This window comes from Bos grunniens, chromosome 5, assembly GCF_055505025.1.
Source record: "Bos grunniens cultivar Pamir isolate PY7600 chromosome 5, Bosgru_T2T1.0, whole genome shotgun sequence".
NCBI classification, from domain to species: Eukaryota; Metazoa; Chordata; class Mammalia; order Artiodactyla; family Bovidae; genus Bos; species Bos grunniens.
Genome location: NC_141169.1, coordinates 18,993,618 through 19,020,510, shown reverse-complemented (window position 1 = coordinate 19,020,510; position 26,893 = coordinate 18,993,618). Strand labels below are relative to the sequence as shown.

At 37.4% G+C, this 26,893-nt stretch overlaps 1 protein-coding gene and 1 long non-coding RNA gene across 13 annotated transcripts in view; one reads left to right on the top strand and one right to left on the bottom strand.

Annotated features, from left to right (window-relative positions):
• The window catches only part of KITLG (KIT ligand), a 107,671-nt gene extending 100,466 nt beyond the window's left edge, over nucleotides 1-7,205 (top strand). For all 10 annotated transcript variants that reach the window (XM_086403743.1, XM_086403742.1, XM_086403737.1 and 7 more), the window contains one exon: nucleotides 2,883-7,205. Coding sequence is in view for 4 of the 10 variants with exons in the window: in XM_086403744.1 (XP_086259870.1) it covers nucleotides 2,883-2,952 (70 nt within the window). In the remaining 6 variants the exon portion in view is untranslated. The remainder of the gene's footprint in view (nucleotides 1-2,882) is intronic.
• The window catches only part of LOC147371366 (uncharacterized), a 178,302-nt gene that overhangs the window by 19,823 nt on the left and 131,586 nt on the right, over nucleotides 1-26,893 (bottom strand). The gene's annotated exons all lie outside the window — the stretch shown is intronic.

Sequence of the window (26,893 nt, the reverse complement as noted above, 5' to 3'; positions counted from 1 at the left end):
GCAGAGGATTGGAAGGAATTAGTCTTAGGTTCAAACCTTGAGCTGCACCTTAACCAGCTGTAGGTTCCTGGATGAGTCAGTTGTTTTTGACCCCAGGTTTTTCAAATATAACTGAAAGGATAATAATGCTCACCCTGTTTATTTCATGAGGTTGTTGTAAGAATCCAGGGTATCATTATAAAAATAGTAGTTTTGTTCTATAGGAAACCAGTTGTTGGCTTTTAAATGTTTTTTTTTTTTGCTAAATGATCCAAAGGCAAAGTCAGAAGACTTTCTGACTTCTCTCTTGTTTCTCTCTGCTTAAGTTTAGAATTTCAAATTCTTCATAGCTTTCCAAAAAAATATGTATTTTTTTGCCTTTTGTTAGTTTCTTCTGCTTTTCTAACCAAGCTTTATTTTTTAAACTTGGTAATTTGTATTTCTGAAATTTTCTCTTAATGTCTGTTAATTTTTCCTTCAGGATTTAATTCTGCTTTCCTAAATATAATTTTCCTATTTTTCAGAGTTTTGCAAATTGTCATATAATACAGTTTTTAGTATATTATTACATTTTATATATTTATATGTTTAGTAAATTACATTTAGAGAATACACAAAATATTACATTTAGAGATTATATACATCTAGTATATTACTGGAAAAAACACTCATACACTCAAAGTTTTTAATATAGCCTGTGTATTGATCTCAAACATTTTAAAACCAGTGACCTCTGATTCTTTGGATTGATAAATAAGGACAAAAATAGGTAAAGAGTAGGGGGCTTCTTTGGGGGCTCAGATGATAAATAATCCACCTACAAGGCAGGAGACTCAGGTTCCATCCCTGGGCCGGGAAGATTCCGTGGAGAAGGGAATGGCAACCCACCTCAGTATTCTTGCCTGGAAGATCCCATGAACAGAGGAGCCTGGTGGGCTACACTCCATGAGAGTCATTCATAGTCAGACACAGCAGAATGACTAACACTGTAACTTTTCACAGGGAAGAAACTAAATGCAAAATACACATTTATTTAGGGGTTGTGACTAAAGATAACATATAAATGCTGCCTATAATTAAAAAAAAAAGGAAGTGCAAACACTTCAGTTGAGAGTTGAAAAATCCAGGACTTCCCTGGTGGCATAGCGCATAAGAATCCACCTGCCAGTGCAGATTCAATCTCTGGTCCAGGAAGATTCCATATGCTATGCAGCAACTAAGCCCAGGTGCCACAACTCCTGAGCCCACGTGCCTACAGCCTGTGCTGCTCAACAAAAGAAACCACCACAATGAGAAGCCCTCGCCCTGCAATGAAGACTAGCCCCCACTCACCACAACTAGAGAAAGCAATGAAGACCCAGCACAACCAAAAATAAATCAATTAATTAAAATAATAATAAAAAGTTGAAAAGTCTGAAAGCTGAGTCTGTAGCTCAGAGGTTTAACCCCAGCACTGAAAAGCTAGAACAGAGTCTGGCTTTCATGATTCAACAAGTACAATAAGCTGCTCTGAGGCCAAATGAACTTCCCCAGAGGCTTTGTCAGAATGTGGTGACAGGATTTCTTTGTTTCTTTTTTGGCACACAGTACTGGCGATCTTGCTGCTGTTCTTTCCTTGGTTGGTAGACGTGATTGCTAGAACCTGGGTAGGCAGTCAAGACCCTGGTGCTGCTCAGTGGCTGGGAGGCTGCCATTTATGGGATCCCTGATATATTTCATGCCACTGCACTTCTCCACTCTGACACCGCCACTGTCCCTCATGCCTCACTGCCTGTCTACAACCTTTTCATAGCCTTGTTAGAGAAGTTCACGGCTACACAGATTGATAATTCTCATCACAAACGGAGATCATCTGTGGTGTGCCTGGGGATATAAAAGCCACAGGGCATTCATTCATCCACTCCATGTTCAAGATGTATTTATCAAATATAAGTGGGGCTTCCCTTGTGGCTCAGTGGTAAAGAATCTGCCCACCAATGCAAGAGATGCCAGATTGAACATGGGTTCAATCCCTAGGTCTGGAAGATCCTCTGGAGGAGGAAATAGCAACCCACTCCAGTATTCTTGCCTGGAAAATTCCATGGACAGAGGAGCCTGGTGAGCTACATACAGTCCGTGGGCTCACCAAGAGTCGGGCATGACTGAGCACGCACAGACCGACCACTCCAGCACTATCCAAGAGTAGAGCATTCCTATGAAACCTTTCTTAAACCAAAACGGCTTCAAGCAAAGAAGCAATCATCTTAGGACACATCTTACTAACAGGATGCACAAAATAAATTGGGGTGAAGCACAGACGCTTATAGACACAGTTCAAAGATAGAGTAACTTTATGCTGAGATTCTAAGTGTAATTCCAGGGAAAGAACTCGGTGGCAGTGCCAACTCTTACTGATGGGGCTGCACACTTACTGATAGGCTTATTGCAAAACAAACCCTGAATGCTTTGTCACTTTTTGCCTTTTTTCATAGAAGCAAAAATCCTCTTGAGATTTCTGTCGTGTGTTGAAAACAGGTACTAATGTAGGTCTTTTGTAAAAGCAAAGTAAAGGGAACTTGGAAAAAGCAGGGGATAACTGTATGGATTTTGTACCAGGCACTGTAGTTGCTGGAATACAGCAGTGAAAAAGATCAACAAAGCTCCATGTCCTCAGAGGGCTTACATTCTAATGGGAAGACATACTAAGAAAAAGATCATTTCCGATTTTGTAAAATGTTACTAGAGAGATCAGAGAGTGATCACTAATATCTAGGAAAATATTTGTCAAGTTACTTTAGGCTGTGAAGCATACATTGTAAATCTAGTACTCATTCTTGTAGGCACATGAAGTTAGCTACTGAGAATGAAAAGAAGGCAGAAAGCAGATATGCTATATAATTTCTCTCTTTTCCTTTCTTCTCTAGGCGGGTAACAGTTCATGTTTGCTTCATAAATGAAGCAGCTTTAAACAAATTCCTATTCTGTCTGGAGTGACAGACCGCATCTTTATCTGTTCTTGCTACCCATGACTCTCTATGGATGATTGAGAAATTGGAACAAAGTGTTTTACTGTGAAACTGGCACTGAATTAATCATCTATAAAGAAGAACTTGTATGGAGCGGGACTCTATTTTAAGGACCTACAGGGAGTTGTGGTCTCAATTAGAACTTGCAAACTGATATTGGGAGAGAAAGCACGTGTCCCAGATTGCACATACAATTTTGCATGCCTCCAGAAGCATCTAACTGCTGAAAAAACCACATAGCTTTATTTTACAGTGACAACCTGCAGTTCATAGTTATCTTGGTCTGCAAGTAGATTTCAGCCTGGATAGTGGGGGATGGGGGTCATCATTTGTATCACAGGGATCTAGAAAATGTTCAAAAAACAAAAACTCAACAGCATCATCCACTGTTCATTTAGAAAGCAGTGGACACAGTGTGGGAGTAGGTGCAGGTCCGCCTCATAGCTGCTGATCAGTGAGGGATGTGGGTCTGAGCTTGGGTCTCTTCCTGACATAGAAGGTGCTCACACGTATACCACAAGACAAATGGACATAGTTGGCTGGCTCTATCCATACAAGCTAGCCAGTACTGAATGACAACATGATGCCTTTGCAGAGAAGAGACTCCTAGAGGGTTGTCACATGAAGAAGCTGTGGACACTGATCAGCAGAACCATCTGCCGAGGAGGACATCTGGCACCCCTAGTGACGCCGGCCTTTGCCCTTGCCCACTCTACAGTGTATAAATTGTGCTTGCAAAATATATTACAAAATGTTTATATTCTAAAACTATTACAGAGTTATGTAAAGGGACTTAGGAGGAATCACTGAATGTATGGAGGCCCCATTTTCAATTTCTGCTGTGGGAGAGAGGAAAAATAAGTTAAGATATTTAGTATCTAAGATTAGAAAACTACACTCACATGCTGATAATGGGTGTTGAAAATTAGGTGACTTGGCTTTTACAAGAATGCAGGGAATCAGGTAACTTTAGTTATTTATACTATAATCACCATTATCTGTTTAAAGGATCCATTTATTTAAAATCAGGCACTCTATATTCATTAAGGTTTATGAATTAAAAATAAAAAGCTTTATGTAGTTATGCATGTCAGTTTGCTATTAAAATATGCGACAGCATTTTTGTCATATTAAGTGAATTTGGCAGGAATTCCCAAGATGGACATTGCGTTTTTAAACCAGAACTTGTAAAGACATTAAGTGAATTTCCCTTGCCAGTTTTCTTTTTTTATATAAAAGGAATATCTGACTAAGGTCAAAGAATGATTTCTTATGGTTTATTTTGATGAAGATTCTTTCAATATGTCATGAACATAAAGGAATCCAAAGCTTTCCTTCTAACTTCATCCTTGTGATAACATTATTGCCATATCCTACCACCATAAGATGACCTTCAATGCAGTGACACAGAAGGGCATGAAAAACTGATACTTTTTATTTGACTTTACTAGTCCAAGAATTTCTAGTAGAGTTGGATTTTAGCTTATGTTCACTGCTAATTAGAATACAACTCCAGTAAGTGGCCTTTGCTCTTTTTTATACCAAAGAGCTCAGATGATTTCTATGACCCTTGTCTTCTCTAAAGTGCTGTGGTTCCTCAAATACTAGTCATTTCTCTAAGATACAACCCAGGTGCTTTGGGAAGCTGCATGAATTTATTTAGGCCCTCAAATATCCCATGATACAACTATGATATGTATAATAAAAGAGATCAAGTTAATGGCTGTAAGGACCTGTCTCAGTGTGTGATACTGTTTTGAATAGACATAGATTAACCTGAGTATGTGTAAGTCATGTATAGATTGAGAAGATTGATACTTCTCAATCTAATAGTTTATTTCAGCAATGGTTTCGATTTTCATATGTATGTGAAAATGCTGCTTAATGAGCTTCAGAGTACAATAAATGTACTTTTGTTCTCAAAACTGGTAGCTGGGTTTTTAACACTCAAGGACATGGTCCTAAATCAATAGAGTTAAATAAACAAATTCAGCAAGTTATGAAATCTGGCATGGTAGGGTGTGGGGAGATGTATTCTGCCTAATTAAATGTATTGGTTCATTGATAGTTGTATGGATACCAATATTTTAAAACGCTAAAATTCAATAAAATACATGAACAATAGAAAAATGCTGAACATTACTTTGGATGGTAGTTGCTTGGGAATTAACTGTCATATCTGCTTGGAGATTAACGTATATAGCTTTGCTTTATTTTATCCAGTATGTGTTCTGAATAGCCTTCATAAATCATGGAAAACTCATAACTGATATCTTAAACAGTGAAATCACCCTGTAAATTGGTGCCATGTATCTGATAGTCTTCTTTTGTAATGTTTTAAAATTGTCTTTTAAAATAATTTCAGAAGTCTTCAGATTCTAAATTATACTAAAAGCTTTGTACCTCTTTGGTAGAACCCAAATCTATACAGAAACTGGCTCTGTGATAAATGATGCCTGCCCAGTGATATCGAAGTGTTGCTGGATTTTGTATTGTAATCTGTTGTGCTTACCACACTGCCACTTTTTAATGAGTCAGAGACGTTGATTTTTTCAACACTTTAATAGAACAATACCCTCTTTAAAAAGGACTAAGTATGTGAAAATGACAATTTATGATAAAGTATGTTCACAATGAAACATTTGCTTTTAGTAAGAATTAAAGTACTTTGGAGAAACTTTGTGGCATATTTTGATATTCCAATTCAAATGAAAATTTAAATTAATAGAAAAATCCATTCAGAATTCATAGATAGTTCTTCATGTTTTTCTGCAGCTAGTTTCTGGTTTCAAAATGTAAGTATGGGGCTTTTAGCCATTGCCTACCTATTCTGACTTAACTAAAAAATACATTTTTCAAAAAGGCAGTTTGACATAGTGGGATGGATATTAGGAAAAATTGTCAGGAGCTTCCACTTTGCTGTTAACCTGTATTGATAAATCACTGCCCTTCTTTGGATCTCAGTTTTTTATTTATCTGTGTGGTGAAGTCAGGTCATACCATAGACGTGAGAGAAACCTATTGATATGTGAATGACAAAGATGATAGATAAGAGCTGAAGCTATTGCATACAGAATATCCAACTATGATCTCTGTGAATAAGCAATTTGAACATAAAAAGCTATGGCTGTTCTTGTTTGTAATGTAAATATGGTCCATTCTTAAAGTGAAATTCAGTCTACTGTAGGTTGAATTGGATAACCATTTACACAAGAGATGGCTTTTTCCTTTGCTTAAATAAACATTTTTGGATTACTTCTGAAGAATGAAAACCAAGAGTGTATTTTATCCAGGAAAATATAAGATATGTGTAGCATTTGGAAGTGCACCAAATTAAGCATTTAAATCTCTCATTTTCTTAAAAGCTAAGGGCAGAAAATGTAAGATGTTCATAAAGTTTTTAACTGCCAAAAGATACTTTAGAATCCATTTGGAGATGGGTAAACCATAAATTAAATTTTAAAACTGGAAAATGGGATAAGAATTTTAAAGAAAGCCAGCTTGTTTTGAAACAGTATTATTTTGAAATTGGCATTAAAATACAAATATTCAGATTGAAATTCCAACCACTTTATTTGTTATAATGTTGCTGGAAATGCCCTTTGTGAAGATAAAATAATGGTACTTTCATTTCCTAAAAAGGTATTGTTTTAGAAATAATCCATATTATAATGGATATTCATGATCCTAAAAATGTTTCCTAAGCATTGTAAATTTATGTATAAGTGCCATCTACAATTACATCTTAATTGTATTTTTTTAAATAACATTATTTAAACTAAAAACCATAGTATTTTCAGTTGCTTAATTTCTGAGCTGTGACTCAATAAAAGTTTCCAATCAAAACATCCTATTCTCCTATATTCTAAGGATTAATGTGTGATTATAGTGTCCACTTGCCACTGTTTTTTTTTTAAATCAATGGACTTAAAGTATTCAGACATTTAGATGGATGTATAGATATATTGCTAGTTCAGTCATAGATTGGAGTTTGCATATTGTAATGTAAATGTCTTTCAACACTATTCTATAGTTTTATTATGACTGAAGTTTAATTAAATAAAAAAAGTTGTAAAATGTGATGTGTATGTGTATGTACTGTATGTGTACTTTTTAAAATAGGTATATGTTCTGACCCTTTTTTATACAGGTTTGAATTTGAAATTACATTATATATACATATACTTTATTGTTATAAATAAAGAATTTTATGCACCCAAAGTTGTCCTGTGATTTGATATCTTAAGGTTATCACACATGTTCATAATGTAGTTGATTGAGCATTTAAGCTAATCTCAATTTTTTTCTGTGGAAACATCAATCTGGATTTTGCTGTGATATGCACACAAGGAGATAAGAAATCAGTTTATTCCACAAAATAATGCCATTTGCAGCAACATGGATAGATCTAGAGATTGTCATACTAGTGAAGTCAGACAGAGAAAGAGAAATATCATATGACATCTCTTGTATGTGGAATGTAAAAAGAAATGATACAAATGAACTCACAAAACAGAAAGAGACTCACAGACTTAGAGAAGGAACTTACAGCTGCCAGTGGGGAAGGGATAGCTAAGGAGTTTGGAATCAACATATGCACACTGGTTTAGGCAATAAATAATCATCCTGCTTATAAACCCCTAGGTGGTACTGGACTCTTGAGAACATCCTCCAGCTTTATGACACAACACTTCACCCACCATTTCTTTTCAATTTTTCTGCTGATTTTCTCTGTACTCACATATTATGAACTTCCATCAATATAAGCCTAGATCATAATAGCCTTATAATTGATCACAGTTCTCAATTACTGAGCACTTTTTCAATCAGTTCCTCTGTTAGAGTGAATACTATGGAGACGATGGATAATATTTTTCTCTGGTTAAAACACTGAAATGGCTGCTTATTATTTTTAGGAGAGAACCCAAACTCAACATAGTTTTCAAGGCCCTCCTTGACCCACCTCATTATTTTTCTTGGGGGAGAGGGGGGGTGGGGACGTTTGCTAATAGTTTGTTTTCCCCTTTAAGTTATCAATTATACAACGACTAGGACTGAATATTTATATCACTTCATTCTCCAAATTTGCACTTTTCCTTGTGGCTCAGCTGATAAAGAATCCACCTGCAGTGCCGGAGACCTGGGTTCGATCCCTGGGTTGGGAAGATCCCTGGAGAAGGAAAACGCTACCCGCTCCTGTAGTCTGGCCTGGAGAATTCCATGGACTGTACAGTCCATGGGCTGGCAAAGAATTGGACACGACCGAGCAGCTTTCACTCATTCTCATTCTCCAAATTTAATGCAAATAAAGTATGGAATTGAAACAAATTTTATCTGAATTAGATATTACCTATTGCAGTGTTCAATAAGTTATTTTCTGTAACTTTTTGTGGACAATTTGATATATATGCAAAAGTAGACAGAGCAGTGTAATGAAACTCCACATAAACATAACCTAACTTCAACCTTACTCAACTTGTGAATGATCTTATCTAAGTCTCCTATTTATTCCTCTTATCCACTCCCCCTTTCATATTATTTTTAGGCTGATACCTACAAATAGTTGATCAGTAAATATATATGCATCTCTAAATTATGACTTTTAAAACATCATCCTAATACCCTTGTCACACCTAGGAGAAAGTAATAATTCTTTAATACCAAAGACCCAAGGGACTTTCCTAGTGGTCCAGTGGTTAAGAATCTGCTTTGCATTGCAGGGGACATGGGTTCAAATCCAGGTCGGGGAACTAAGATCCCACATGATATGGAGCAACCAAGTCCACACACCGCAACTACTGAGCCCATGTGCCACAGCTGGAGAGTCTGCACCACAATGAAAGATCCTGTGTGACACAATGAAAAGCCCATGTGCCACAGCTAAGACCCACTTCAGCCAAATAAATATTAAGAAAAGACTCAATAAGTATTCATATTTTGATTTTCTCACATCATCATGCATTGTAGTATTTCAGTATAAAATAAAGGTAAAATTCTCCCTCCAACATTAGTTAGTTCCTCCAGAAGAAAACACTTATCTCTTGTTAGCCATCAGAAATACTGTGTATATACATTTATATGCAATACTATATTCTCTAACCTTACCCCCTACCATAGCCCAGAAATTATATCTGGACATAGAAATGGTAATAGAACATGTGCCCTTTGGAATTCCAGTCCATACTTAGCAAAATCCAATGTACTTTTAGAAATTTTTCTTCCAAATTAAAATGAGGCTCTCTTTTGAGGATATATCTGCCTCTTCAGCCCTTTCAGTTGGTGGCTGCATTTCTTCCATAACTGGGTCTGGAAGTGGGTTATCTGCTCCTCATTGCTGCTTCTGGGTATTTCTTTCCTATTCCCTAATTCCTCCAATTATTTGCACCTCATTTTATCAAATTACATACCCATTGCTATTCATTGTTACTTTCATGTACTAACTCCCAGGTTCTTCTTCACTTCTTGTTGGTATGCGCACCAAGGTTCACTGTCACCCAACTCATTTGTACTCCTCTCTTAATTCTTGGGAATTTGATACACATATAAGGGATCCTTTCAATATCCTGTCCTTTCAGGTCTTTGAAAAGTCTCTCCCAGTGAGCCAGTCCTCAACACCACCCTACCCACTCAGTCTGACGCTAACCCTGTAGGCTTTGTCATTGCCATTAACAGCAACTCATCCGAATCTCAATTCCATGCACCCCATTTCTTGTCATCACTCCGTGTCTTTCCAGTTTACTTCCTCATGCATTCAATTCTAACAATCCTGTGATCCACAAGACCTCTCAACCTATTGATTTTTACCACTTTTCACTAACCATCAACTTTTGATAACCTTTCTCCTCTCCTTACATGGGTTAAAATTCACAATCCAGTTTTAAAATCACTCTCTGCAACATCTTCTTCCCCCTTGATCCCTCTCACTTTGCAATATTTGCTTGGCAATGATGCCCTGCTCAAATCCAGTTCTCCACCCACTCTTTGGTCTATAATTGTGTGACTAAACATGGCCAGAGTGTAATACACCATCACACCTACTGGTTTTTCTATAAATTCCTCCCCAAGAACATGAAGTAGGTCCTAATGCCATTCAATAATTATATTTCCCTAGTCTATTTCCATTCTCATAGATACTTCATATGTTATTTTCTTTCTCAAACTACCCACTTCATTCCTCATTCTCATGGTTATCCATCCTGATTGCTATTTCTCCTTGAAAGATGAAGAAAATAAAAGAGACCTTCCAAAGACTCTTGGGCACATGGAGGGTGATTTTCTGTGAAGCTGAAGAAGCTTAAATGCCTGGTCCTTTCTTACACAGTTCTTTTATAAGTCATAGGAAGGGGACTAGCAATGTATTCTCACAGAAATATATTTTTGTAAAATTTGCCATCATTTCCATTTATCTTTAGGTTATTAGTAGGTTTTCTGTGTGGCAATGGCTTCCAGCAACTGTCCCACTGACCACTGTGGGCACTAGGGCATCATGACCCAAAGGTGTGTGGTCAGAGGCTGTATTATGAGGCCCTGGTGAATGTGTCCTGTGGACTGACGCCAGAAGTATATCAATGATGGAGGAGAAACAAGGTTTAAAATGAACGGAACCTAAGCCAATTTAGGGAAAACTGTCACAATCATCATAAATGATTGTAAATTGTAAATGGAAGACTCTGCAGGTTTCATTAATGCTTCATCAAAACAGTAGCTTTCAGGCTTCCCTGGTGGCACAATGGATAAGAATCTGCCTGCCAATGCAGAGGGCACAAATTCAATCCCTGGTCCAGGAAGATTCCACATGCCTTGGAACAACTAAACTGGTGAGCCTCAACTACTGAAGCCCCTGCGCCCTAGAGCCTTCAGGCCACAACTACTGCGCCTGCGTGCTGCAGCCAGTAAAGCCTGAGCACCCAGAGCCTGTGCTCTGCAACAAGACGTCACTGAAAAGAGAAGGCTATGCACCACTTGCTAATACTGAAGTCTGCACACAGCAATTAAGATCCAGTGCGCACCACTTACTGCTGCTCGAGAAAGCCTGCGCACACCAACAAAGACCCAGTGCAACTGGGAAAAAAAAGCAGTGTCTTTCCTCAGCCAGAAAATCCTCAGTCATGCAGAGTATACATTTATTAACAAGTCATACTTTGTTCCCCCTCTTAATAGTGAGGAAGCACAATAGAATTTAACTAAATTGCCATGTTTATGGAACCAGAGAATCTGTACATAAGGACACATGTTCTAGGCTTCTCCATGTACTGGTCTTGACAAATACACAGCACTGTCTATCCCCACTATAGCATCAGGCAGAACCGTTTCATTGGTCGAAAATATCCCTTGTGCTTTACATATTCAATATTCCTTCCCTCCCCTGTACCTCTGGAAACCACTGATTTTTGTCTTTATAGTTTTTTCTTTTTCCAGAACGTCATATAATTGAAATCCTACAACAGATAGATAGCCTTTTCAGACAGGCTTCTTTCATTCAGCAATACAAATCAGAGATTTGCCTATGTCTTTCATGGCTTAAGCTCATTTCTTTTTCTCACTGAAGAATATTCCATTGTATGACTGTGCTAGAGTTTTTTAATCCATTTACCTATTAAGGACAGCTTAGTTGTTTCCAGTTTTGGGTGATTATCAATAAAGCAACTGTAAACATTCCATTTTTTTGTGGACATAAGTTTTCCAATTAGTTAGGTAAATACCCTAGAGCACGATTACGGAGCTGTGTGGTAAGACTGCTTAGGTTCCTAAGAAAATGCAAACTGTCTTCTAAAGTGACTGTACCATTTAACATTCCCAGGAGCTATGAATCAGAGGTCCTGCTGCTTCTCACCCTTGCCAGTGTTATTGTTATTGTCAGGTTTTTTTTTTTATGCTCTCCTAATACGTAGGTAATAGTATATTATTATTGTTTTAATTGGTAGTTCCCTGATGATAAATGAGCATCTTTTCATATGCTTATTTGCCATCTATACAGCTTCTTTGGTCTGATGTCTGCTCAAATCTTTTGTCCAGTAAAATTGGGTTATTTTCTTACTGTTGCATTTTAAGAGTTCTTTGCATATTTTAGATGCAAGACCTCTGTCAAATATGTGTTTTGCACGTATTTCCTACCCGTCTGTGGCTTGTCTTATCATTCTCTTAACAGTGCCTTTCACAGAGCAGCTGCAAGGATTCTTTTAAAAAACACATGTAAGAACCTAGAGTATGTATCCTGTTCAGTTCATTCCCTTAAGCTCATCAAAGTAAAAGCAGTTCACACAGTATCTACAATTGTTCATCACTTTGGTTATTTTAACTCTTACATTTTTTCTTTTCAGGGTCCTCTTAATAGAGTATTTTAAACACATGCAAACTTGGACTTTCTAATGCACTTTAATATAACAAGATGGTCTCCCCAGTATCAGGCTGTTGGGACATGATGACATTTTAAAGACTTCCAACACATACTTTTTAAAGATTCAAAACAAAAAATCAAAACACATGAGGGAAAAAAAAAAATACTGATAAAATTCAGACACATCATTTAACTCCAATTTGGAAAGATATTTTGGAATGGCTTACAAAAACAATTCAGAAATTACAAACTCCTGATTCAAACATGTAAAACAAAGGATCTGTTTCTGTCACTTCTGTGCATGCATGCTCTATCACTTCAGTCATGTCCAACTCTCTGCAACCCTATGGACAGTAGCCCACCAGGCTCCTCTGTTCATGGGATTCTCCAGGCAAGAATACTGGAGTGGGTTGCCATGCCCTCCTCCAGGGGATTTCCTGACCCAGGGGTTGAACCAGAGTCTTATGTCTCCTGCACTGGTAAGCAGGTTCTTTACCATTAGTGCCACCTGGGTAAATTGTGTCATTTCTGTATTTATTTATTTATTCAATAATAGAAAAGCTACTTAAACAAAAAATAAATAGATGTGAAACAAAATCAATGAAGATGATGGAGGAAGTAAATTTAAATGACTATGAGGTTAAGAGGGGCTTCTCAGGTGGTGCTGGTGGTAAAGAACCCAGCTGCCAATGCAGGAGACATGAGACACGGGTTCGATCCCTGGGTCAGGAAGATCCCCCGGAGAAGAGAATGGCACCCACTTCAGTATTCTTGCCTGGGAGAATCCTATGAACACAGGAGCCTGGTAGCCTACGCAGTTCATGAGGTCACAAGGAATTGAACACAACCGACGCAACTTAACATGCATGCTCATGATGTTAAGAAGAAAACTGTAACAACAACAAAAAAAGTATCACATCAGAAGCGGTAAAAGAAAATGTAAATGTGCTATTATTTATCTTAGAAATGGGAAGGTATTATGAATGTAATTGTATGTATCATTGCTTATATTTATAATACAGAATGATAAATAAAAAACTAAATAACTAACTATAGGGGAAGAAGAAAACTGCCTCCTATGGAAGGAGAAAGCAAAAAGCTAAGCTTCTTTGAATGTTGGTCTTGTAGATTTACGGTGAAAACAATTTTGGGGTCCTAATTCTTATAATTCAATTAGAAAAGGTTTATTAAGCAATTCAGGATATCAAAACTCTTGCTAGATAATGAATTATATGAAAAGCATTTTTCTTCCCTTAAGGAGTTATAATGGTAATACTGCTGATGGGTAGCAGCATCACTGATCTCTACATACTACATGTCTCAGATAATCCAAATATCCTCTGAAGGGCAAATTCAGGTGCCTCCCTATTGACTGTCTTAATTTAACCAGATGGTCAACATGGAAATCTGATGGAAAAGTTCTATACACTGAAGAAAAACAAGACCTGGAACTGACTGTGGATCTGATCATGAGCCCCTTATTGCAAAATTCAGGCTTAAATTGAAGAAAATAGGGAAAACCACCAGACCAGTCAGGTACTACCTAAGTCAAACTCCTTACAATTATATAGTAGAACTGACAAATAGATTCAAAGGATTAGATCTGGTGGACAGATTGCCTCAGAACTACAGACAGAGTTTTGTAACCTTGTACAGGAGGCAGTGACCAAAACCATCCCAAAGAAAACGAAATGCATGATGGCAGGGTGGTTGTCTGAGGAGTCCTTGCAAATATCTAAGAAAAGAAGAGAAGTGAAAGGCAAGGGAGAACGGGAAAGATATACCCAACTGAATGCAGAGTTCCAGAGAATAGCAGGGAGAGAAAAGAAGATCTTCTTAACTACATAGATAACCATGATGGTGTGATTACTCACCCAGAGTCAGCTATCCCAGCTGTGAAGTCAAGTGGGCCTTACCAAGCATTACTACAAACAAAGCTAGTGGAGGTGAAGGAAATGACAGCTGTGCTATTTAAAATCCTCAAAGATGATGCTGTTAAAATGCTGCACTTAATATGCCCGCAAATTTGAAAAACTCAGCAGTGGCCATGGAACTGGAAAAGGTCAGGTTTTATTCCAATCCCAAAGAAAGGCAATGTCAAGCAATGTTCACACTACCATACAATTGCATTCATTTCACATGCTAGCAAGGTAACGCTCCAGATCCTTCAAGCTGGGCTTCAACAGTACATGAACCAAGAACTTCCAGATGTGTAAGCCAGATTTAGAAAACCAGAGATCAAATTGCCAACATCCGTTGGATCACAGAAAAAGGAAGAGAATTCCAAAAAACATCTACTTCTGATTCCTTGACTGTGCTAAAGTCTTTGACTGTGTGGATCACAACAAAGTGTGGAAAATTCTTCAAGAGATGGGAATACCAGACCACTTTACATGCCTCTGACAAACCTGTATGCAGGTCAAGAGGCAACAGTTAGAACCAGACATGGGAAAAAGGACTGGTTCCAAATTGGGAAAGGAGTATGTCAAGTCTGTATATTGTCACCCTGCTTATATAATTTATATGCAGAGTACATCATGCAAAATGCCAGGCTGGATAAAGCACAAGATGGAATCAAGATTGTTGGGAGAAATATCAATAACTTCAGACATACAGATAATACCATGTTTATGGCAGAAAGTGAAGAGGAACTAAAGAGACTCTTGATGAAGATGAAAGAGGAGAGTGAAAAAACTGGCTTAAAGCTCAACATTCAGAAAACTAAAATCATGCCATCTGGTCCCATCACTTCATTCAAATAGATGGGGAAACAATAGAAATAGTGACAGACTTTATTTTCTTGGGCTCCAAAATCACTGCAGATGGTGACTGCAGCCATGAAGTTAAATGATACTTGCTCCTTGGAAGAAAAGCTATAATAAACCTAGAAAGTGTATTAAAAAGCACAGACATCACTTTGCCAACAAAGGTTTGTATAGTCAAAGCTATGGTTTTTCCAGTAGTCATGTATGGATGTAAGAGTTGGACCATAAAGGAAGCTGAGTGCCAAAGAATTGATGCTTTTGAACTGTGGTATTGGAGAGGAATCTTGAGAGTCCCTTGCCCTGCATGGAGATCAAACCAGTCAATCCTAAAGGAAATCAATCCTGAATATTGATTGGAAGGACTGATGCTGAAGCTGAAGCTCCAGTACTTTGGCTCCTTGGAAGAAAAGCTATGACTAATCTAGACAGCACGTTAAAAAACAGAGACATCACTTTGCCAACAAAGGGCCCTCTAGGCAAAGCTATGGTTTTTCTAGTAGTCATGTATGGATGTGAGTGTTGGACCATAGAGAAGGCCAAGAGCCAAAGAATTGATGCTTTCAAATTGTGGTGCTGGAGAAGACTTTGAGAGTCCCTTGGACTGCAAGGAGATCAAACCCGTCAGTCCTAAAGGAAATCAACCCTGAATATTTACGGGAAAGCTCCAATACTTTGGCCACCCGATGTGAAGGACTGACTCTTTGGAAAAGATTCTGACTCTGGGAAATTTGAGGGCAGGAGGAGAAGGGGGTGACAGAGGATGAGATGGTTGGATCGCATCACCAACTCAATGGACCTGCGTGTGAGCCGTCTCGGGAGATAGCGAAGGACAGGAAACCCGGCATGCTGCAGCCCTTGGGGTCACAAAGTGTCGGACGTGACTTATCAACTGAATAACAACAACCATGAGAAACTCAGACCTGAAACTAAATCTGGATCCCTGGGAGGGTCCATTTATTCCTATCCACTCCAAAATTAGGGTCCCAACTCAATATTGGGGATTTTTTTTTTTTTTTTGAACCAGGGCTCATACCCCTTGGCAAACCCCAGTGCCAGTGTTCGTTCACCAGCCCCGAGAGTTTGTTGTTAGTTCTGCCTAAACTTCTTAATCCTTTAGCTGGCAATTCCATTACTCACAGACAGTTCTGAGAAAACAGCACCCCTGAATGCTTTGCATTTCTCTGTGAGTTTTCTGTTTTAGTTCACCAGACACTTGAAAAGACTTTTTTTAACCATTTTGTCTAGCTTATTTTTCTTATCTGGAGGGTTGATCCAATTTACCTACAGGATTACTGAAGTGGAAATCCTCCATTCTTTGTTTAATCCAATCAGATTTTCATTTCCTTTACTCCAGTGAAACTCTTCTTATCAAGATCACTACCCCATGAATTCCATTGGGTCAGTTCAGAATCCTGATTCTCTGCGCACTCTCTGACACTCATCCTCAGTTTTGTCTTCCTTCCTAGTTGCTCCATCTCCTCCTTCCTCATCTTCCTCCTGTCCAGTCTGTGTTGGAATGCTATATGGCTCAGTCCTTGGCCCTCTTTTCTCAGAATATACTCACTCGGTGATTTCCACTCAATTTACTTTAAGTAACAAACACAGATATAGCAAATACACTCAATTAATGTATCCAGCCCAGATCCATCTCATGGATATCTGAGTGTAATCTCAAAGTTAATGTTCAAAACTGAACTTTTGATCTTACCACAGAAACAAAAACAAAGGGAAAAACAAAAACCCCTGCCTCAATTTAATGCTTTTAAATTGAGTTGTTTCTATTAGCCAAATAAAGGCTTGGAGATATTAAAATTTTACCCCAGGTTTATACTTCTATTAATTGACAATTGCTCTATGACTAGTGTTGTTTATTACAGTTAAAAACTTAGCCAATGATTTTATGCTAATACTAATTTGGCTGTGATTTAAATATACCTGAAGTATATTTTTGTATATGAACAGTGTTTAGTACCTGTTTATCTGTAAGTAACCCTCATAATTCTCATTCTGAGATGAACTCACTCGTGTGTATTTATGTTGGGTTGTAAAGACTCTCTAGGATTTTGATCTTAGGCAAAAGGAAATCATGTGTACAATTAAATATATTCATGTAATAGTCATATAATGTAAAGTATTTGTCATTAAAAATATTTTTAAATGTGTCAGAATAACACTCCCCTAAAAGCTTTCAGAACATTATGTAACCTTAGAGACTGCCATTTAAAACTAACTCATACTACAACTCTTTAGATGTTTGATGATTAAAACTACTATAAAATAGGTTATCTTTGTCTACTCTTCATGCACAATTATTTTTACATAGAAAATTGGGCACTGCTATGCATAACTACTTACTGGAAGTATTTCTTTTGTGGGAGAAAATGGGGTGGGGAAAGAAGAATTTGTAGCCTCTAATACTGTCAAAGGCATATTACATTTTAAACAATGATGTCCTTAAATGATTCATGTCAAAGGTAGAGAGCTAAGTTTTCTAAGACACGTGGAAACACTTATCAATTTAAAAAAATGAACACTGAAATATATATAATAATAATTCAAACTTTCTATATTTCAACTCTAATAGCTATAGGGTTTATTGAAATATCAAAAGAGTCAGATGTGTTTTTTTTTTTCCTCTAAACTATTCATTCTTTTGGCAATGCAAGTACATTTAAAAGCTTATTTTAAAATGCAACTGATTCTGTATTTTTCTCACAGTAAAAACCAAAGTTCTTTAATGGCCCCTATAACTTGCCTACTTGACCTTATCTCCTAGCATTTTGTTTTTGGCTCACTCTGCTCTAGCTACAGTAAACTCCTTGCATGTTCCAAACACACTCCCATCTGGGGGTTTTTGCACTGACCATGCTCTGGGAACAGTTTCCCTTAGGTATCCATCCTGGTGGCTCACTCCCTCACCTTTCCTAGGCTTTGCTCAAATGCCTCAGCCAAGTCCAAACGATCCTGGCTATTTCAAATAGCAATCTGTCCCTTTTTACTCCCAGTACTCAGACTAATTACTGTGTTCTGCATTTTTTTCATAAGTTGATGGTGCCTCAAAAGAAATATTTAACAATTCCATTTATTAAATGTGTGTGAGTGTTTAGTTGCAAAGTCGTGTCTGACTCTTTGCAACCCCATAGACTATAGCCTGCCAGGCTCCTCTGTTCATGGAATTTCCCAAGTAACAATACTGGAATGGGTAGCCATTCCCTTCTCCAGGGAATCTTCCCGACCCAGGGATTGAACCCACATCCCTTGGCTGTATCTCTTGCATTGACAGGCTAATTCTTTACCACGTGAGTCACCGGGGAAGCCATTTATTAAATAATTAGGTCCAAACAACTTAATAGCCATTTGAAAAAAGTCAAAGACATAAGTTAAAAGAAAATAATATGTTCAGTTTTAATTAATTATTCTTACCTACTAATGGCATATGTTTACCTGTCGGGCCTTGAATGGCTTGTCAACACTTGGAATAATAATAATGGACAACACTAGTCTTATTTCCTGATGCACCTTGGGTTTTGTAATGTTTGCTTGTTATTGCAGACATCTGAGCAAAGTCTACAAGAGGTGAGGGAGTAAGCCACCATAATAGATACCTGAAGGGAGACCATTCCCAGGGCACAGTCAGTACAAAAGGTGTGATGCCACTAAAAGAAATTTGGTGTGATCTCAAGAAATTTTGAGCTACCTCAGCTGGTAATGGTATCTTGTCTGATAGATGCTTCTGTGCTTCCCTTGAAAACTGAAATAATCTGCACTGTCGCTGTCCTTCTGCTGGATTAGAGATGTCTGGGCATACAGTTGGGGAAGTTTGGGACTGATATATTATACAATTATTTGTTAGGTATATTATCTATTGTCTTTTCCACCCTCATAACTGAATGTACTCAAGTACTAGAATTTGTATCTATTTTGTTCTCTGATATTACTTTAAGCACAGTGAATAGTGCTGGTATATGTAAGCTTTCAGCACACACTTATGGCATAAATAATTGTTAATCATTTATGTTTCTTTCTGAACTCGGTTTATATTTTTGCCAAATTGTCTTTCAGGTGTTATCTTTTTATTGGTTTGTGAATATTATTTGCATATCTAGGAAGCTGGTCTTCTGATTATATGTTTGGCAAGTATTTTTCCTAGTTTGTCTTTTTGCTTGTGACATTTTAATCATACTTTCTACTGCATAGATACTTTAAATTTTTATATAGTTAATTTAGCCATTTCCCTCTCTTTAAAACCGATAGCTGATATTTTAAATTTAAACTGATTTTGCCCATTACATGATCCTAAGTGAAGAAAAAAACTGCATCCAATTTTCTTTCTTATTAGGATTTGTTTTACTATTATTATTTTCAATCATTATTTTACCAAGAATTCATTAGACTCTAAGACAGATACAGCTTGATCTTCATCCAAATGGCTAGCCAGCTGTCTCAACACTGCCTATTAAATAATTGATTTTTCCCCACTGCTTTGAAATAACAGCTTAGCCACACACTAAATCCCCATGTGTATTTTGGCTCTGTTTCTAGAACTGTCAATTCTGTTTAGCTGTTATTTTGTTCCTTCTCAAGCACTAACCTCTCTGACTTACTGTGATCTTGAAAACTGTTCTTAGTTCCGTTTTACAAACTAATGGATTTTTAATTTGGGAGACATAGAATATTATCCTTTGAAACTATCCTTGAAAAATTAATTCCAACAAAACAACTTGACAAGTATTAGAAATCATGATTCAAAGAGGACCTACACAAAAGTTCTCTAGCAGATTTCTTTTTTGTCCATTCAACTATTTACCACAGTTCCGGATATATCGTGGGCACATAGAATTTCAATGAATCAAATACCTTCTAACCCTGAAAACAGGGCAGCATGAATGATCTTATACATGATGTACAGTAAAGACAAAGAATGACTGGATCTTCCTGTACACAACAAACCACCTCGTTATCCTGTTATCGTCTTTTTTAACACAAGGACAGTGAAGTCATGAATTCTATCTTGCTCTCAGTGAATACTGAAAAACCTTACAATGTGCAATTAGAAACACAAAATAAAATATGATTTATTGTTTTTGGGTAGACTTTGCTCATATCAATATACTTGATAAGAAACATCACTGCTAAAACATGAAACGTAACAGCTAAAGAGCATAATTACCCTCTAAAGACTTAACAAAATCTTTATGCATCTACTTGAATTCAAAAATATACATGTGTACATTTGCATATACATATGCAGAAAAGCAAGGTAGGTTTTGGTAATTTGACATAAATAAACATTCAAAATGTTAAGACTGGTTAAAAAAGATTTCAATAGTTTCAACATCCAGCCCAGGCGCTCTCAAAGTAAGTCCATTTCCTTTTTGCCTGTGGTGCTACCCAAGTCCATTAGAAGCAGACAAGACCTAAAACTACAGATTAGAAAAGTGTTTTTTTTTTTTTTTTTCCCCTTCATATATATGGGAGACATGGGCTCTTGGTCAATGACAAATACAGAGACAATTTTTTTTACTCTTGGCAATATAACATGCTTTTTGGAACTGATGGAAAAATATTCTTTGGAAACCAACTCAACAATCCCTCTTACTTATAAAACTAGCGACAAACAGTAGCACAAAGGAATCAATTAGGGTAAAGACCATAAGAACACAAAGGCACTATATCCCATTTTTATCAGCTTTAAATAACTATCCCAAGCACATATTTTTTTAGCCCCCAATTTCAGATTCTTGTTTGTAACCATTTATTCCATGGCATGAGACAGTTTAATCACTGCATTATGCGTTATTTTATCCCCAAGGTTATCTTTGAAACGTCTGGGGCATTCATACCACTGAAAACATAATTCTGTCAGCACTGTCAAGTAGAAGCTTTCCCAACTTCTATAGAAAATGGACAAAGCGGGGATGTTTCCTGTGCCAATTAGCAGTTTCGCTGAGCAAGAAGGAAGTGTGTCTAAAGATTTCCTGAATGAGAACCCAGCAAGCTCTGGATTTGAATGAGAACAACCCAGCAAGCTTTCTTGGGCTTTTGGCACCCACAGAGGCTACAGTAAAGAGTTCCCAGGAAGGTCATCCAATTTCAATGAGCCAGAGGGATTATGTGGGAGGGAAGCAGTTGTATGGCTTGTTCCCTTCAGCACATGTCCAGGGAGGACCTTTGCCAATGTCTGGCACCATACGGCTTATAAATATTTTCTAGCTGAACTCGTGAATACAGTTTTTTCAAACACTAGACAAATGATATGGTGCAAAGGACTAAGTTTGGCAAAACCTATGAGTTGTCTGAAAATTCAATGAAGCTGCACATTTGTATCTGGAAGTCACACGTATGCCTCAAACATATCATTTGATTTAGATTCAGGGGAGAAGTTTATTTAACTATGGGATACTTATCTGATGACTTGTCTATGCTGCTGTTACTCGACTGTTTGCGAAATGAATAACTTTCCAACATTTCACCAATACCTTCATCTTAATGGAGGCATTCAAAATTGTTGTATAGTTGGCAACATTTTAGATGTGTAACTGACACACTCGATTAAACTAGAATTTTGTCCTCCTATATGTCTTAATTCATTTAAAAATCCAGTGGCAAATTATTTTTTATTTTACAAGTGTGCACTATACTTATTTACCTATGTGAAAGTTTAACTTTCTTTTTTTCCTACACTCTACTGCCTTTCATCAGTTTAGTGTTGCCTTCTATGAAATTAAGCTGAATGTAGTCTTTTCAGATCGTACTTGGTACACACTTGTTTCTTATGCTTGATAAGGGGAATAAAACTAATTCAACAAATATATGATGTCCCATTGAGTCTTTTAAACACTTGTAAATTGCAAGGATATTAAAATAAACAAGTTTCAGCTTTTTAAATGAAAAGGAGAAGAGATGCCAGAGATTAATAAACAGCTAATAATCATGTAGTGTGATGAATATTCCCCAAAGTACATTCTCAATCCAGCAAGCAGAATGAGCCCTTAAAAAGAGAAGTCAGATCCTATCCATTCTTGGCCCAGGCTCCCCATTAAGAGACAATGGTTTACAAGGCCCTGTATGATCTGGCCCCCGTCTTCAATGTGACCCCCTCTTCTACCTTTATTACTGCTATGCTAGCACACCGATGTATTTGCTTTTCAATGGCACACTGATGCTGAACATGATACATACAATTCTCTCTCACTTTTTCCCCAGATATCCACCTAATCTCTTACCTTTTTAAAATATTTGTTCAAATTCCACCCTTTTTAGTGAGACCTTCCCTGACCACCTTATTGCAGTTTCTCTCCCCAGCACTGTCTCTTTTGCCAAGATTTATTTATTGCCATGATACTTTTATTTCCATAATACTTTATATCCCTCCACATCTTACCATTTTGTTGGTGATTAGCTTCTGTCTTGCACTTGAGAAAATAAGCTCTATGAGGGCTGAGATTTTTGTCAATTTGCTAATTTCTGTGTTTTCAGTGCCTATAGAAGAACCTGATACATAAAAAATACTCAATAAATAAGTATGTTGAATGAATGATTGTCAACTTGAAGAACCAGGTGCAATGGGACAGAGAGTGAAGCCTAAATGATTGTTATCATGGGATGAAGAAGCCTTCCACAGACAATGAAACAATTCAGCTTGGCTTTAGAAAAAAAGACCAGATATTTCCCAGTTACAGAAATTGGGAAAGGAGGCCATGCTAATCACGGAGAACAGTGTTATCAGGATGCTCTGAACAACTAGTAACAGAAAACCTGACTCAGAATGGTCAAGTCAATGACAAAATGCATTAACTCTTATAACTGGAGGACCTGAAGTCAGGCAAGCATCATGACTGGCTTCATCCAAGGGCTCTGGCTTTCTTTCTCTATGATACCTCATCTCAGGAGTGGCTTCCCTCATCAGAGAAAAGTAATTATAATGGTCTCAAGATTCAAATCCTCACAATACTACACCCAAAGGAAAGGAGAAAGCTCTCAGAAGAGTGGGTATCCTTCTTTCTCATATCCCAGACCTATTCTTAAATCAGTCACTTTGGCTGTGGTTATGTCATAGACCAAGTGATTTACACCTGATTTATAAGAATTAATCACAATGACAAGTGGAAATGGATTCCCATGTCTGGATTAAATCAATCAGGGCCATCCTTGGATATGTAGGTGGAGCCATTTTCCCTCCAAGTTCATGATTACTATCCAATGGGTGACAGGGTTGTTGGGAAAACCACCATAATATCCATAATAAATACTAGGTACAAATATAAGATATTGGGATGATATTGTGTGTTCTTAAAAGAATTTAAGTAGAATGGAAGGAATTGATTCTAGAAAGGGTAAGGTGAGGTCAGATGAGTTAGGGCCCTGCAAAACTGGATAAAAAGATTAGACTTTATCATGGAGTTGCTAAAAAGTTATTTCAGTTTTTTAAAGCAATAAATGTATCAAGATTATCGTTTATTACTTTGGTGTTTTAACTACGTTAGAAAAACAATTCTGCAAGCAATATTAGTATGTAGATTGGAAACATTTATAGAAAAAAAGTCATCTAAGATGCTATTGTATTAAAATACTCCACAACAGGTTGAAGTGAGACAAAGGGAAAGAAACTTAATTGGAGAGGTATTTTCCACAAAATAATGCATCAATCAGTTCAGTTCAGTTGCTCAGTCATGTCCGACTCTTTGCGACCCCATGAATCGCAGCATGCCAGGCCTCCCTGTCCATCACCAACTCTTGGAGTTCACTCAGACTCACGTCCATCAAGTCAGTGATGCCATTTAGCCATCTCATCCTCTGTCGTCCCCTTCTCCTCTTGCCCCCAATCCCTCCCAGCATCAGAGTCTTTTCCAATGAGTCAACTCTTCGCATGAGGTGGCCAAAGTACTGGAGGTTCAGCCTTAGCATCATTCCTTCAAAAGAAATCCCAGGGCAGATCTCCTTCAGAATGGACTGGTTGGATCTCCTTGCAGTCCAAGGGACTCTCAAGAGTCTTCTCCAACACCACAGTTCAAAAGCATCAATTCTTCAGTGCTCAGCTTTCTTCACAGTCCAACTCTCACATCCATACATGACCACTGGAAAAACCATAGTCTTGACTAGACGGACCTTTGTTGGCAAAGTAATGTCTCTGCTTTTGAATATGCTATCTAGGTTGGTCATAACTTTCCTTCCAAGGAGTAAGCATCTTTTTTTTTTTTGATTACTATAGTGTGTAATTTTTTTTTTTTAACATTCTGATATTTTATTGTAAAACTTATGGGAATTATTATTATTATTATTATTTTTTTCATGTGTTCCCCATCCTGAACCCTCCTCCCTCCTCCCTCGCCATATCATCCCTCTGGGTCGTCCCAGTGCACCAGCCCCAAGCATCCAGCATCGTGCATTGAACCTGGACTGGCATCTCGTTTCATACATGACATTTCACATGTTTCAATGCCATTCTCCCAAATCTTCCCACCCTCTCCCTCTCCCACAGAGTCCATAAGCCTGTTCTATACATCAGTGTCTCTTTTGCTGTCTCGTATACAGGGTTATCGTTACCATCTTTCTAAATTCCATATATATGCGTTAGTATACTGTATTGGTGTTTGTCCTTCTGGCTTACTTCACTCTGTATAATAGGCTCCAGTTTCATCACCTCATTAGAACTGATTCAAATGTATTCTTTTTAATGGCTGAGTAATACTCCATTGTGTATATGTACCACAGCTTTCTTATCCATTCATCTGCTGATGGACATCTAGGTTGTTTCCATGTCCTGGCTATGAAGGAGAAATCAAAAGCTTCTCAGACAAGCAAAAGCTGAGAGAATTCTGCACCACCAAACCAGCTCTCCAACAAATACTAAAGGATATTCTCTAGACAGGAAACACAAAAATGGTGTATAAATTCGAACCCCAAACAATAAAGTAAATGGCAACGGGATCATACTTATCAGTAATTACCTTAAACGTAAATGGGTTGAATGCCCCAACCAAAAGACAAAGACTGGCTGAATGGATACAAAAACAAGACCCCTACATATGTTGTCTACAGGAGACCCACCTCAAAACAGGGGACACATACAGACTGAAAGTGAAGGGCTGGAAAAAGATTTTCCATGCAAATAGGGACCAAAAGAAAGCAGGAGTAGCAATACTCTTATCAGATAAAATAGACTTTAAAACAAAGGCTGTGAAAAGAGACAAAGAAGGTCACTACATAATGATCAAAGGATCAATCCAAGAAGAAGATATAACAATTATAAATATATATGCACCCAACACGGGAGCACCGCAGTATGTAAGACAAATGCTAACAAGTATGAAAGGAGAAATTAACAATAACACAATAATAGTGGGAGACTTTAATACCCCACTCACACCTATGGATAGATCAACTAAACAGAAAATTAACAAGGAAACACAAACTTTAAATGATACAATAGACCAGTTAGACCTAATTGATATCTATAGGACATTTCATCCCAAAACAATGAACTTCACCTTTTTCTCAAGTGCACATCAACCTTCTCCAGGATAGATCACATCCTGGGCCATAAAGCTAGCCTTGGTAAATTCAAAAAAATAGAAATCATTCCAAGCATCTTTTCTGACCACAATGCAGTAAGATTAGATCTCAATTACAGGAGAAAAACTATTAAAAATTCCAACATATGGAGGCTGAACAACATGCTGCTGAATAACCAACAAATCACAGAAGAAATCAAAAAAGAAATCAAAATTTGCATAGAAATGAATGAAAATGAAAACACAACAACCCAAAACCTGTGGGACACAGTAAAAGCAGTCCTAAGGGGAAAGTTCATAGCAATACAGGCACACCTCAAGAAACAAGAAAAAAGTCAAATAAATAACCTAACTCTACACCTAAAGCAACTAGAAAAGGAAGAAATGAAGAACCCCAGGGTTAGTAGAAGGAAAGAAATCTTAAAAATTAGAGCAGAAATAAATGCAAAAGAAACAAAAGAGACCATAGCAAAAATCAACAAAGCCAAAAGCTGGTTCTTTGAAAGGATAAATAAAATTGATAAACCATTAGCCAGACTCATCAAGAAACAAAGGGAGAAAAATCAAATCAATAAAATTAGAAACGAAAATGGAGAGATCACAACAGACAACACAGAAATACAAAGGATCATAAGAGACTATTATCAACAATTATATGCCAATAAAATGGACAACGAGGAAGAAATGGACAAATTCTTAGAAAAGTACAACTTTCCAAAACTCGACCAGGAAGAAATAGAAAACCTTAACAGACCCATCACAAGCACGGAAATTGAAACTGTAATCAAAAATCTTCCAGCAAACAAAAGCCCAGGTCCAGACAGCTTCACAGCTGAATTCTACCAAAAATTTAGAGAAGAGCTAACACCTATCCTGCTCAAACTCTTCCAGAAAATTGCAGAGGAAGGTAAACTTCCAAACTCATTCTATGAGGCCACCATCACCCTAATACCAAAACCTGACAAAGATCCCACAAAAAAAGAAAACTACAGGCCAATATCACTGATGAACATAGATGCAAAAATCCTAAACAAAATTCTAGCAATCAGAATCCAACAACACATTAAAAAGATCATACACCATGACCAAGTGGGCTTTATCCCAGGGATGCAAGGATTCTTCAATATCCGCAAATCAATCAATGTAATACACCACATTAACAAATTGAAAAACAAAACCCATATGATTATCTCAATAGATGCAGAGAAAGCCTTTGACAAAATTCAACACCCATTTATGATAAAAACTCTCCAGAAAGCAGGAATAGAAGGAACATACCTCAACATAATAAAA